This window comes from Thermobia domestica, chromosome 5, assembly GCF_964235325.1.
Source record: "Thermobia domestica chromosome 5, izTheDome1.hap1.1, whole genome shotgun sequence".
Classification (NCBI taxonomy): domain Eukaryota; kingdom Metazoa; phylum Arthropoda; class Insecta; order Zygentoma; family Lepismatidae; genus Thermobia; species Thermobia domestica.
The window spans coordinates 299,865,313-299,881,399 of NC_137458.1; the positions used below are offsets into that span (position 1 = coordinate 299,865,313).

Here is a 16,087-nt window from a genome sequence, read left to right on the forward strand (position 1 = left end):
GAGAGATTTCAAGCTTTCGAAAGCATAGTGCCGTTGTGTAACAGCGTGGACATTTTAAATCATAATTTTTCGTCATCGCATCCTTGTAGTATCAAACATGTTATTTCAAGGACAATTTTCTATTGCTCCTTTAACCTGTCATTTGGAACTGACAATAGTTGACGGTAATAATAAAAACAAAAATTTATGTTGAAAGAAAGTTCTGTTAGCATTTGATTCAACAGAGAAAGGAACGTATATATTGTAAAACTAGTTGAACATACACATGCTTCGCCACAGGGGCTGTATTTGGAAGTCAACGCCTGTGGGAGTATCACCATGGATCTCAGCGACGGCGAAAACTATGGATTTGATACTAATATCGGTCATTTTTGGCTATTTTTTACATGTCTCGGTATCCACCCCCCGCTGACTCCCAGCCCGCATACAATTGTAACTAAATTTGCAAGTCATCGCTAATGGAAATGTCACCATTGATTTCAGTGACCGCGAAACCTATGGATTTGACACTAATATCGGTCATTTTGGATTACTTTTATATGTCTTGATATCTCAACCCCCTCCGGTGACCCACGGCCCGGATCCGAATAGCGTGAATTTGGAAGTTAATGCGATCCAAGTTTCACCATTGATTTCAACGACGCGAAAATATGAATTCGACACTAATAGCTCAAGTGGTAGAACGTTGGCTTCGCATTCGAGAGGTCGTGGCTTCGAATCCCGCTGCTGACCATCCTGACTGAGATTTTCCAGGGCTTCCTTCAGTCCTACCAGGCAAATGCCGGGATGGTACCTACTAAACAGACCCTGGTCGATACTTTCCCAAATCCTTTCCATTGTTAATGTTGTTGGATATCCAGTGTAAAATGGCCTCTGAGCTGTATCTGGTGATTGTTAAATAAATAAATAAATATCGGTCATTTTCTACTACTTTTACATGTCCCGGTAAACGCCCCCTGAGACCCCCCTGGTTCGAATTTCGACAAAAACGTTTAACTCTGGTCTGGAGCCTGGACCAAGGTATTCGTGACTAAAATTTGGTAACTCTCGGTCAATTTGTCTGGTTCCCAAGCCGGTTCCGGTAAACGTCCCCCTGAGACCCCCTGTTTAGAAATTTAAAAAAACGCTTCGTCTTGATCTGGGGCCTGGGCCAAGGTACCCCTGACCAAAATTTGGTAACTCTCGGTCCACTCGTCTGGTCCCCGGGCCGCACACAGACAGACAAACACACACACAAACTCTTTATTTTATTTATATTAGAAGATAGTTTACAAGACAGTATTGAGTATGTACTTTTTATAATAATTGAGGTCATAACGAAAGGAAAATTGTTATATTTGAATACAAGTATTGTAAAATCTTTTTCAATACTTTTTTTTTATTATTTTGCTCGAAATTTCTTCATAGTTTGTTCTTAAAATACTTGCCAACATATCCTCATTTTATTGTCCTAACAACCCAATATATGTTGATAGTAAAGTAGTTTAGATTGATCGAGCTCCTGTGCCTTCAGAATTTCATGTCACTCTGCGCCTCCCCCCCCCCCCCGTTACGAAATCCTGGCTAAACGAACCAATATATGTTCCAGTAAAATAGTTTACAATGATCGAGCCCCTTTTGGGATGACCACAGTATTTCATGTCACGGACCCCCCCCCCCTTCACGAAATCCTGGCTACGTGCCTGGGAGAGGTGACAGGAAGTTTGTAAGAACGAAGCTAACAGAAGGTTGATAAGAGTGGAGCTAACAGAAAGTTGATAAGAATGGGGCTAACAGAAAGTTGATAAGAGTAGGGCTAACAGAAGGTTGATAAGAATTTCAGGGCGCAAAATTTCAGTCAGACGCACTCGTCAATTCAAAAATGATGGTCGCCCACTACATCACTTGGATCAAACTAGAGACAACAGCACTAGAACTGAGAGTTCCATAATGAACTTTCATTTCCGTACTAGCTGTAATATCCGTTCTTCGCACGAAGAAGATAATGCTCATGTAATACATGCTATTTGAAAATATAAAAATGAGTGAGATAAATAAGTAAATAAGGAAGAGGAACACGTTTGGCATTAACCCTGTCAGTTCCCGAGCCAGCTGACGTGTCTTTTCTTGCCTAAATTTAGGCTTAAATATCATCGAGACTGTCACCAATCAGTTTCCAATCCCGAAAACTGTAGATTTCAGTAGTATTGGCTATTTTCACTTATTTTTACATGGTACAATTCCCACCATCCCCCGGGGTGCTAATGAGGGTTGAAGCCTAATTTAAATGGCATCTGGAATGTTATTCTTAATCTAAGCGACCCCGAAAACTATGGATCGGTCGTTTCTTATCATTTTTATGTCTCATCCTTCTACTTCCCCTAGATGTGCAAGGGGGCTCTTGGCACACTGCAGGCTGAATTTGGACTTAAAAGGCATCGAAACTGTCACCAATCAGCTCATGGACCCCGAAAACAATGGATTTGCCACTAATAGGTCACTTTCGATTATTTTTATGTGTTTTACCCTCCCACTCCCCTAGGTGTGCAAGGGAGTCTTACCCGAACAGGGGAACTGAATTTGGACTTAAAGGGCATCGAAACTGTCACCAATCAGCTTGTGAACATCGAAAACTATGGATCTGATACTAACATCCGTCGACAGGTACCTTGTGGCTATATGGTTAGCGTACCCGCCTTTAGCTCGGAAGACCGGGGTTCGATCCCCAACAATAGCTCATGTGGTTCGGACTCTCCATTAAGCAGAAGATCCATGCCTTGTGTAGTCTCACTGCTGAAAAGGTCGCTAACCCTAAATCCACTACCACTAATGTCCGTCGTCCTGGTTATCTATGCTATTCTTTTATACGCGTACATACATTTTCATCCCTCCAAATCCAACTTCCCCCTTCCCCAAATCGAAAATCGAAATAAGGGCTTCGTAAGTAATTAAATCTGGTGAGGATCTATCTGTATATGACGTTTGCTGGATATAGGTCACTGCTTTCAATATGAGAAGTTGATGACAAGTACACACGTTATTTATTATTATTAAAGAAGCTATATGTATATATCGTATACTACAGTTCCCTTTAACTAAATTCCTATTAACCAAATTTCTGATTTTAATTGATTTACTAAAATATTGTTTTTCGTCATAAGCTGATTAAACTTCATTAACTCCACTTGATTTAACTGATGGTGCTTCTGTTGAACGAAAATCCGGTCAAACCGGAATAAAGTTTTATTTCCATCTACAGTTTTGTATATTTGATATACAGTATTTTCAGTTTTCAAAAAAAAAAAAAAAAAGGTGGGAATATAGGATGCATTAAGAACTAAACATTGTTAAACTGAAGTTTTGTGAGTAAATTAAATGAAAATCCAGTGTACGCATATAAACCTTCTTGTTATCCAAGTTATCCTTTTCGTTATGCAAGCATAATGCTTTGGAGTTGGTATCCACAGTATAACTTCCAGGATATCATCGTGATTTTTTTTTTTTTTTAAGATTCTGAAATCACGATAGACATCAAAAGCTGATTGAATAAAGAAAAACTTCAAAAAATATAAACTACTTTTACAAAAAATGCAAGAGATGAGGTTTTCTTGTGGTGTAAAATAAAAGAATGAGACTAGACATTAAAAGAATTGAGCGTGATTTATTGCAATACAATGGATAATAGCGAACTACTTAGATCTCACAATCATTGTACAGCCTTAATCCGATTTCATTCTATCATCATCATCATCATTCTTCATCATCATAGGCATTCTTCGCATTATTGGCTGGTCACCTGCCCAGTGTTTCTTTCAGAAATAATGTTCCGGGGGATACACTTAGTATTCTGGGGGGCACTGCTGATACTTTTCTATTTATTATATTATAAACGTATTATTTTGGTCTGCTCCGGGGGAGTACCCTCAGAACTCCGGGGAGCAGTGGTTCCCCAAAAACAGGTATGGAAGGAACACTGCACTTGCCTCAGCTGAGAAGCTTCCATGCTCCACGGTCTCCCGCTAACTTCTTTGTCTTCACGTACATTTTTTTTTGTTTTGATATCGTCCATTAATCGTAATCTCCTTCGTCCTCTCACTCTCTTTCCTGCCACAATATCCTCTAGCAGTCCCTCATAATACAGCTTCTTCTTAGCTGATGTCCCAAACAGCTTCTTTTCCTCTTAATAATATCTAAAATTGTTTTTTCTCCCCACCATTTCTAATACCATCTCTTTTGTATTCTGCTCGACCCAGCTAAGTTCCTCCATTCTTCTTCACACCTACATTTCGAAAACTTCCAGTCGTTTTTCATCATTTTTGCGTAATGACCATGTTTCTGACTCATACATTATAATACTTTACACGAAACATTTTATGAGTCTTTTTCTCAGCTCTTTATTGAAGATCCCACAAAATAGTATTTTCTTCTTCCTAAATTTCTATGCTTGCTTATATTTCATTTTCACACTTCATATTATCACTAAAAATACTAACTTGCAAAGTATAGATATGTTAAAATATCAAGTAACACATTTTTAACACACTCGGGATTCAAATATTTGAGATTAACAATAATAGACCAAAACCGGAAGAAATTAAATGCCGTCTGAAAGAAATGAATTCGTGTAATTAATCAGTTCAAACTCTTTTTGCCTTTTCGAGTTGTCGAAGAATTTAAAACTTAATATATATATATAACAATAATTATTATGCCTGTTGTATTGTATGCTTGCGATACATGGTCTGTTACTTTGAGGGGAAAATGAAGACTGAGAGTGTTTGAAAATAAAATCCTAAAGTGAATATTCGGACTCAAGAAGAACGGAAATGGCAGAAACTTCATAACGAGGACGGAGAATCAAATGAGCAAGTATGTAGCCTGCAGAATGGAAGAAAGAAAAAACACTATCTAAATATTTTGTATAAAGACCATTAGGAAGATTTAGGTGCAGATAGGGGAACAATATTCAGGCGAATCTCACAGAAATAGTAGTACATAGTAGAAAATGAATACAGTTGGATAAAGCCAGAAGCCAATGGAAAGCTTTAGTGAATGCAGCTTTGAATCTTCGGATTCCATAGGTCATAGGCCATTAGATTGTTAGTCCAAACTCTTAATTTTATTCCAACAAAAATTAGGTTGCACAGTGGCTCAAAGGTAGAGCGCTTGCCTCTGGTGCATGGAGTCGCTGCTTCGATCCTTGACTACGTAAGTTTGTGGTGGACAACATCATGTCCGTGGGTTTTCTCGGGGTACTCCGTTTCCTCCCACTTTCTCATTCCACCAATTCTTTCATCATCATTCCCTTGCTTTAATCATCGTCTCCTTTAGCCAAAAGGGCATAATCGTGGGACGTTAAACTCAAAGATTTCATTTCATTTCCAATAAAAAATCATTCTTGGTGTATTCTTGTTATTGTTTCGAAAAAAAAGGGCGGGCTATAACCGTGAAATTATGCATGCACCTGTATAAATGTATTTATTCTAGGAATAATTTACTAAACTTTGTCGGTATGTTTCCAAATACCCTATGTATGCAAAACAGTGACAAACAATATAACTTTGGAGTTACTATAAATAATAATAATAATAATAATAATAATAATAATAATAATAATAATAATAATAATAATAATAATAATAATAATAATAATATGGTAGATAATAAGTAGAAAATGACGATTTTAGACAGAAAAAAACATCATTTTGTGTAACTGACACTGTCCAATTCTTTTCTTAAACGTAAAAATAAATTATTATTATTTGCAACAGGAACAAAAAGTATGTAAAGCTTTATTTACACTAAAATTATATCAATAATGATGCGGAAACTAAGAGTCATTTGTTTTTGTTCTTGTTTTCTCTTTCTTTTTTTCAGTTAATGTTGACAAACAAAAGCTGCATAACGTTGTAAAATGAGAAAGCATATATAAACGCTGTTGCACAAATTCTTACGCGTATATCTGTATTTTTTGTTTTTAATTTTCTTTTAATAATCGCTTGTATATAATTTTCATGTCCAGCCACTAGTGTATAGTATGTTTTTTTTTTCGTTTGTGTATTGCGTATACTGTGTTGGCGAATAGAATAATAATAGTAATTTTGTGACATTATCAAAATTTATGGATCCGGAAAAGCTGTTAGACTGTAATTTGTTGTTTGCACCTGTTGTTTGTTATATATGGCATTCTTGGCTGAGTGTGTAAGTTCAATATTTTGTTGTTCTTATTACTCAATACTTTTTTTTATTATTTATTTCTACCGTTAGCATTAGGAGCTCTCACATAATAGGTAGTGTTGCCACGAGACGAGACCGAACCCTTGTAAGCGAGACACGACACGAGACGAGACGTCTCGTGAAATGTTTCGTCTTGTCTCGTGTCTCGAAAATGCAAACCCAGTTTTTACATTTGTTTAAAATTTATTAACTCGGAATAAATTATTTGCCTTCGAAATGTATACTACCAATGTCTATTATTTCAAATGAGGACTATCCTATAAATAACAGGGAATACCTAAAGCCATTTTTTTAAAAAAATGAAATGAAATCTTTGAGTTTTACGTCCCACAGATATGCCGGTTAGGCTAAAGGAGACGGTGATGATGAGTAGTGAATGAAATGATGGAATGAAGAAAGTGGGAGGAAACGGGAGAACCCCGAGAAAACCCACGCACTCGGTGTTTGTCCACCACAAAGTAAAGTCATTTTTAAAAAAATGATTCTTACATACAGCTTTCATTTCCATTTTTCAATCGATTCAAGTTTAATTATTTTGTGATAGTGCTTTAGATTCAAGTACAATGTTACAGCATTCACCGTGATTAGTGTTTCAGAAAATTTCATTCAAGGGGCTGGTGGGCAAGGGCACCGATTCTGGGGGGGGGGGGCTCATTGTATTTGTGAATATACAATATTTGGCATAATTTGGCATAATCTGCATCTGAATGGGCTCCCCCAAATTTACAGAGAAATTGGCGCCCTTGCTGGTGGGGATATCTAAGTTATAAAAGTACAAGATCTCTTTCTTCATGTTTAATGGCAGTTTTATCAGTAACCAACCATTGTTTCATGGTCCTTCTCGTTCAGAACAAAGACAAAAACGTACTGTGTTTTGAAAGGATGATGGTTTGACAATAAAATTTAGTTTTTTTTTTAAAAAATGTTTTATAATGTTATTCGAACCTAAGCCATTTTTTAAATTGAAAAGCCACGTAGACCTCCTTATTTTTTGAAATGGCGCCAGAAAATTCTGAAAAAAGTATTTAGAATAAGTGGTGGAGGTTTGCCTTTGGACTGTACCGACGGTATTGACAAATATTCCTGTCGTAGTAATTCTTTACCGCTTCAGTCGAAACTAAGTAGTCGTTTTTGGAAGATTATACTCGTGTTGTGTGTTGTGCTCTGTTATCCAAACCAAACTTGTTTAAAAGGTGTAATTTTAAACCACTTGGCATAACAACTCTTTTCTGTGGTCTCAGCCGTAGAGTGTTGCCACGAGACGAGACATTTCTCGCGACTTGCCACGTAAACGAGACGAGACAGAACCATTCGAGACGGGACATGAGACGAGACGAACACATCTTTTCGAGAAGAGACATACTTTGCACGAGACGAGATAACCCGAAGTTTCGTCTCGTCTCGTGTCAACACTAGTAATAGGTGAAGTTACTGACTAAGTCGTAGCCTAAAAGTCCCGGTTTTAATTCCTAAAGTTAAAGGCAGTACTGAATATTCTATTTTAAAACCTTAATTTTCCATCTTCTATCATTTTCCTACTACGGCTGACTCAAAATATTTTATTTCATATAATTGTACTTATTTTAACAAATAACTAGTATATATTTGTTTATGAACTATATCGTCAAACTGTAAGAGATAATTCCTCACATCAAATAATCGAAAAAAAAAAGTTTGTATGAACCACACCAAAATAACTTGTATGTAAACTAAATTTTATTCAATTTCGGAACTTTTTCTGTTCGTGAAAGCATCAGTATGTTATAATTAAAGTTCGACTTCCAATTTTCAATGAAGAAAATTATGCCCTACCCTCCCAAAAAAAAATTCAGGGGTGCAATCTGCGCCCTAAAATCCGCCTGTGAGCACCCCTGTCCATATGAGATACTGGTAACCCATTTAAGGCTCAGATCACTATTACTATATCTTGACCCTCAAGATATATATATGTTAAGATTTTGTATATCTTTTACTGGAAATAGATGAAAATCTTTCCGGTAGCTTGAGACATCATCATATTTTGTTTAAAAAGTTAGTAACTTCAAGTATCTTTTACCGTATCAGTTACATGCCTTTTTTCCTTTCTTTTGTTCAGTCAGTTAAGGTTTTTCATACGTGTCTGGAATTAATAATAATAATAAAAAGTCTAACAAGAACATACTTATACAAAAGAAGAGATTTCTTCATCTAAAATCTTCGGAAGCACTTAATAGTAGAAGGAAAAAAAGCTAAGGCTGACTTTACCCTGATATATGTAACAGAGCGGAGAAAGTGAATGTGGTCTGTTTGACTAAGGAACTACCGTTTATTTTACGGTTCTGGTTATGCAATGCTTCAGTTCAACGTTTGCTCTTTTTTATATATTATTTATTTATTTCTCTTGAAGAAGAAGAAGAGGAAAATGTCATTTATTTACTTCATTAATTGCTTTTCAAGCAGCAGCAAGAGAAAAAGTGAACGCAGTGGACAAACGCTAACAAGTTGAAACATGTCACAATAGGAAAAGGAGAGGTTTTCAAAAGGTGCTACTAAAGGACTTAAAAATTAATGAAGATTGTGACACGTCAAACGTTTAAAAACAGAGCAAAAATCTTGTTTTCTTGTACCTTTTAACGTACGGGTTTACTTTTGGTGCACCATTCGAAATAATTATTGAAAAAATATAATTCTTTCATTAATTTCCTTTCCATTGTCCCCTAAAAGATTTGTGGAGGGCAACATCAAAATATCTCACTTGGCATAGATAAAATTCAAACAGGTCACCAGAAGTAATTGTTGAAAAATTACAATTCTTTTGAGATTTGCATATAAATATGGCTTCCGAATGTACGTCGTAAAAACTACAGTGCCAAGAACACAAACTAACGTTTGCTATGTGGCCACTAGAAAGCACGAATGCTATCAGCTTCAGGGCAGGATGCAGCTGGCGGGCCCGTGCAATAGCGCAGGGATGCGTCGGAAGGGAGCAGGCGCATCAGCTATGGTGGGTATACGCATTAGTAAGGGTAGTTAAAAGAAGTGGGTTTTGGCAATGATATGAGTTTCGATAGCACTTGTCATGGTTTCATACTAGTAGCATTCCACTTGTAAATATAAAATACAGCTTCTGTTCACTATGCAGAAATATATCGCCGGTGGAAAATAGCATCTAAGAGGGTAATCTTTTATATGCACTCACTTATTTATCCATCGTGAAGCACTTGTAAACCTAAAATACAGCTGTATTACTTTATACTTAACTCTGTCGCCTTCAGGGATTTGCTCCTTAAAAATACTGTATGTCTTTTCATGCAAAGTATTCCATTTTACCTGTAAATCTTCCAAAATGTGGTACTCCCCAGCGCCCATTTTAAGATATCTACTACGTGAATGTTTTGAAACATGTTTGTTCAAATCTTTCTGTAGTATTTTGTTAAATGAAATTATATTGGAACTTGCTCAAATCCACATAGAATTCTCCATCATATAAAATATGGCATCAAACTCAATTCTGTGCTGTTTAATACCAAATACATACATTTATCGACATTTTGGTGCTGTCCCAGTTTAGGTAATCATAGATTTGTGAAATTTACGGAAGAATTGTGTCACTTTGGAAGACTAATATATAAGTTCTCGAAATATATCGGGACCTTACCTCTCATATGACAACTTGATGTTATGTCAATAAATTCTTCAAGTATTCAGGAAGAAGATATCGTTGCAGCAGCACCTTTATTTAGACTTAAGAAGACTGAAAAATAAATGATGATAAATGAAATGACTGCTGAGATTTGAACCTGTAATAGACAGATCTGACGACCGCCAACTTACTCGTACATCCTTAGAACGCCAGACCATTGTTTTTCAACCTGGGAGTCGCGAAGATAAACGAAAGACATAAATATAATTAGAATCTAACACCGAAAAATATTTTAAAATATTATTTTGAATTTTGTTCTGACAGGCACATTTTTATTTTTATACATACTGTTGAGAACAAAAAAAGGTCTACTAAATATTTTCAACAGGTGCAGAGTTGTTTAAAAATCAATTTAAATGAAAGAGGTACGATATGAAACTAATGAGAACTGCATATTGAAATATCAGAAAAATACAAATGCAACAAAACCTGCATATTGACATACAATTAAAATTGAAAGCTAATGAGTTACCAGAGCGTGAACTAGTCCGGTTCAGTCTTCGTGACGCACATTATCAAGTCATTTAAAATACTCAATAACTTTTTTTTTTTTTAACAACAAGATTAAGAGAGTTATGAAGTTGAGAAAATGCAAACGGCCTCAATTTTGAAACAGCATGACTGATTGAATTCGATATTTGTAATATGAATGAACTGACCAAATTTGGGTTTAATCCATTCGATTTTAGGGAAGTTACTGTATCCACTATGTATACAACAAAATGTATTCTACTATTATAGAAATAGATAGACATCGTGAGATCTCCGAAATAGGTATATTAAAAATCCGACACAAGCTTATTAGAAACCAGAAATTATAAGGAATCGCTGCCAAGATAGTGTGATAAAATGGGGGTTATGATAGGGATTAGGTTGAGAACCGCTGCGCTAGACTACGTTAGCCAGCAAAGTATTCAAATATATCTTCAAATATACGGTTGAATAAACTTATGAACACAGATTTTTAACTTCACTTAATCTATGATACGAACTTTTGTTATAAGTCACTATTATCCTACAAATAGTTTCTTCCATTTGATAGTATTGTCCTTGGAATTAAGTCTATATTTTAGTAATGACTTCACATAAATATTTGTTTATTTTTTTTTTTTTCAAAATTATGTTAATATATAAATTGTCCTTAAAACGATACAACTTTTATAAAGAATTTGTTTACAGAACGTGATAATATATTTCCGGTTTGATTTTTTTTTTCTAATATTTACAGGCCATTTTGTGAACTATTTGAGTTTTTTTGAACAAGTGTAATGATTATCGTTACATATTTTTCTTCACGGTTTATGAACTTGATACAAGATTCTTTTTTGTTAGTGTTTAAAGTTAATAAAAAAGAAAATGTAGATGGAACTTTTTTTCTTTTTCCAAGCGACCTTGGACAGCTATTCCAGTGTGTTTCCTTTTCTGTACTTCATTATGCTCTGAAAGATATTAGGTGTTTAACGAACCGAAAAAAATAATCTGATATTAATCAAATGTTAACTATCCTAAGATAATAGGCTTAAATTGTATGTTTTTCATCAACACTAATTATACATATTTTCATGTATGTAGTTTATAGCTATTTACACAAGTGTAAATTCGTTTATAATTATTGGACGTACTTGGTGTGTTCTACGATGTGTTTGGAGATAATATCCATACTCGTACAAGATGATAGCCATCTTTGTTGTGAATGGGTTTTGTAAACAAAAATAAATAAATCAAATACATTTCTTAATTTGAGAGAAGGTTATTGCATGAAAAATTCTTCCTTTCTAAGCAAGTGAAAACAATTTAAGGATCTGACGATCATTCTAGAAACCAAACATCAAAGTAAATTTATCTAGTAGCGAAACTTAATACGTATACTGTGCATGGTATCAAATATAAGTGCTGCCACCTAGTGGCTCTGTCATGTTAACTCAAACAAATAGTTTCATTGGAAGTTAAGAGCCTGACATACTAAAAATAATACAAAAATTACTATTTTTTTTCTTTTGCTTGTTTCTCATAAATGGAAGGAGATAATGAAATGCAACTTACCACAATCATAGATAATATTTTCTACAACAGAAAATATGAAGCTGAAGAATTTTTAGTGTTGTCAGCCATGGAAATTACAGTGTTGTCAGAATAACATTTTCCCAAAAAGCTCAGCGACTAGAGAAAAGAACTCAACTGCATTTGATTACGTATCGTGTTCTTTCGGCATCCTGTGAACTACTTTTTTAAATAACATTATTATTTAATTTTAATAACTGCATGTTAAAACTATTTTGTTTATTACAAACTAAATACAACTATTATTAAAAAGTAGTGCGGCAATTTGGAAATGAGATTGATTTTTATTTCTCGGTAGATAACGACACTAACAATATGTGAGAGTTCTGTGGTGCAATCAAGTGAAGGATATGATCTCACCAACAACCACCAAGAGCTCGTAGACTTCGAGCGATACTACCGAGCGTGACGGTATTAAGTAGGACTATGGACAGGTGTTGTGAAGATCTGTCGTGATTTCAACATGGAATAAAAATAAAGTCAACATCAAGCTTTGCCAGCACCTGGATAAAACTCCTACGGAAACATTTTACGTGTTTGCATTGAAGCAAGTATATGGGGAGAATTGTCTAAACGGTACGTGTGTATTTATATGATATAGGCGTTTCGGTAAAGAACGGGAAGCAATTAAAGAAATGAAGATTTGGGTGCAGTAAAGACCGGGAGAAAACCGAAATTGGTTGAGAAATTAAGCATAATCAGAACTGAAGACCGAAATTCTACACTTCAAATCTTTGCTGAAGAGTTAAAAGTGAACAAAGAAACGTTTGATGGAAAGAGTAACACGTGTAAGATATAGTATCAGGGTAATCTGATGACAATGTCTTAGTCACAAGATTTAGATTGTGAAGGAGCTCTAGCCCCGATGGGGTATTTATGTGCCGCTACACCTTGCCTATTCACCGGATCTGGCTTCATGTGATTGTTTTCCGTTGTTTTCTAAACCGAAAACAGTACAGAAAAAGTTCCTATTGTGATAATGTACCAACAATCAAGAAGGCTATGACAATGGTTTTACACAGCATTACACTAAACAAATTCTAGTAATCCTTTCGACGTTGCTACGCAGTGTGCAACAATGTGTGGATGTAGGAAGGTCCAAGTAACTTTCTATGGATCTTGTTTATTTTTTACGACACCAGTCTCGATTTCAAATTGCCGCACTGTGTGTGATGGCGCTCAAGAGCAACGTAAATGGAATGAACTTATATCTCCCCCGTTATTTCGTGTCACAGGTTCATTAATAGTATTCATCAAAATGTGTATTCAATTCACAATTTATTAAACGGTATCTGCGTATTGCTTTCGAAGTTGAATTGAATGGACATTAATAGTATTATCTCAACAAAAAGGAACTAAAAGGAGACCTTTTAACTAATGTATATTTTTGTATGTTCATTTCAGATGTGGTCATGTTTGTTATCATTATTACTTCTATTACCTCTTCATACAAACCCTCAGTGTGATCATTATGGTGGTTGCAGAGGAGATTACCCATTTCTTCCAGCGCCTCCAGGAAGGACGCCAAATTGTGCCAAACCAGGACAAACATATTGTGAAACGATAAAGCACTATCCAGCGTGAGTACTCCATCAGAATTTAGTAGCGAATTTACTCTATTTCTTAGACTCATAAATTTTTGTTTTCAGTGATCTTCAAATTTTCAGGTAGTGAAAAATTTTAAACAAAATTTTCAAAGTAAAATTAAAACAGAAAACTTTTCAACAAATGCAAATCATTTTCAAACTTAAAAAAATAATCAAAAATTATCAACAAGTGTAAAAACATTCAAGATATTGAACATTTTAGACTAAGATGTTCAATGAAAAAGAAAATTAAAATAGACATCAGAATATTTTAAACCAAAATTTTCAAACTAAACATTTTCAAAACATTTTCAAACTAAAAATTTGTAAAACAAAATTTTCAGACTGAAAATTTAAACAAAAGATTTCATACTAAAAAATTCAAACAAAATTTTCATACCAAGTTTTTCAAACTAAAAATTTAAATAAAAATCAATGATCGACAAAATTTTAAGTATACATCTTTAAACTTTTTTTTAAATACTAAGCAAAAATTTGAAAATGATCAGCTAATCAAGAATAACTTTCCAGTGATCAACTCACACTGGATTTCATCAGAAATAATTTTTCTATCAATGAACTTAGACTGTTAAGTTGTGACTAAAATTCAAAGTGTGAAATTGTTGCATATCAGTCAATTTTAACAATTACATATTAGGTATCAAAACTTAAAATGTTCACACCAATGGTTTCTTTACAAAAATATCATGTCACATTGAATAACTGGCGTATAAAAAATTCAAAGTTTATGCCAAAATAGAGAATCGTAATATACTTTAACTAAAATGCATACCCTAGGAGGGTTAAAATATTTTTCATACATCTATTTTTTCCACTGCAAAGAAATGGTAATTCTGCTGGTCACCTATAATACCAATTTTATATTTTACGTTATATATATATATATATATATATATATATATATATATATATATATATATATATATATATATATATATATATATATACGTAAAGCAATTATTTTAGTGCTGTGTTACCTAACGAGGTACAAAAATTTCCTAAGTTCTGAATTTCACATGTCACATTCAGTATCACAAGACAAGATCGAAACACTATTTTCTTTTTTGGCTTTCATAGTATGCCTCCTGTGATATAACCAGTCGGACAAGTTCAATGGAACTAGTGAAAGCTAAAAAACAATCACTTGTCAAATGGCTTCTAATGAACTTGTTACGAAAAATGTTCAATATTTAGATTATCAAGATCTAGTGGTGAAAGGAAATAAGCTTGTTTTCTGCTTAACTTTGATTTTAGATAAGCGTAAAAATTTTTAAAAGGAAGCTTGATGTAATTTTGAGTAGATTTAATGCACAGTGGATATAGCGACAATTTAATATCGATCAAGGATTTTCTTTGTTCCTTTCAGTTCGAGGCATTGTAAGAATGAACCTATATTCATTTACAAGACTGTAATAAACGACTGAGACATATTCATTTACAAGACTGTAATAAACGACAGAGAAAGGAAGAGGAAAGAATATGGTTCCCTAATTTTCCCTCTTCTCAGAAATTGGTGTAAATGAAGCTTGATTTTTACTATTCGTTGACAGACACAAAGCGTGAAGACATTATTCTCAATTAGTATATCCCCAATCAACTAATCAAATTCTTAATCCTTTACTGAGAGGTATGTGAGATCATTACAGAACACTACGCCTCTGAACAGATGCGTCGCACTAGGTACAAGTGCTCATATTTGAAATCATGTGAGAAAGATTTTCATTATTTGCTACGTGTTTGAACGGATACATTACGCTAAGTATAAATACTCGCATTTCAAAGCATGTGCAAAGGGTGTTCTGATACGTTAAATGTCTGAATGAATACACTATTTTAAGTATAAATACTTGCATTTCAATGCATGTGCAATGGTTTGTTCTGATACGTTAAATGTCTGAATGAATACATTTTTTAAGTATAAATACTTGCATTTCAATGCATGTGCAAAGGGTGTTCTTATACGTTAAATGTCTGAATGAATACACTATTTTAAGTATAAATACTTGCATTTCAATGCATGTGCAATGGTTTGTTCTGATACGTTAAATGTCTGAATGAATACATTTTTTAAGTATAAATATTTGCATTTCAATGCATGTGCAAAGGGTGTTCTTATACGTTAAATGTCTGAATGAATACACTATTTTAAAAGTATTTAAAAGTATGTGAGAAAGGTTGCCCTAATAGTTACATGTCTGGATTGCATTTAAATGTATATGAGAAAGGTTTTCTTGGTACACTATCTGTCTGAACAGATATATTTCGATAAATATAAGTACTGGATATAAAACATGTAATAATAATAATAATAATAATAATAATAATAATAATAATAATAATAATAATAATAATAATAATAATAATAATAATAATAATAATAAATAAATAAATAAAATTGAGCAACATAGAAATAAATACGAAAGGGATAAAAAGCTCAGAGAACGTTTGTCAAGTTAACAGCGTAAAGGAAAGCAATAATTCGAGCAACAGAAATAAGGCCATCGCCCAATGCACGCCTACG

General features: G+C 34.1%; 1 protein-coding gene across 3 annotated transcripts in view; it reads left to right on the forward strand.

Annotated features, from left to right (window-relative positions):
- Positions 1–16,087, forward strand: part of spz5 (spatzle 5 Toll-1 receptor) — a 229,856-nt gene that overhangs the window by 121,061 nt on the left and 92,708 nt on the right. For all 3 annotated transcript variants that reach the window (XM_081760365.1, XM_081760364.1, XM_081760366.1), the window contains exon 2: positions 13,364–13,539. In XM_081760365.1, the coding sequence (XP_081616491.1) occupies positions 13,364–13,539 (176 nt within the window). The remainder of the gene's footprint in view (positions 1–13,363; positions 13,540–16,087) is intronic.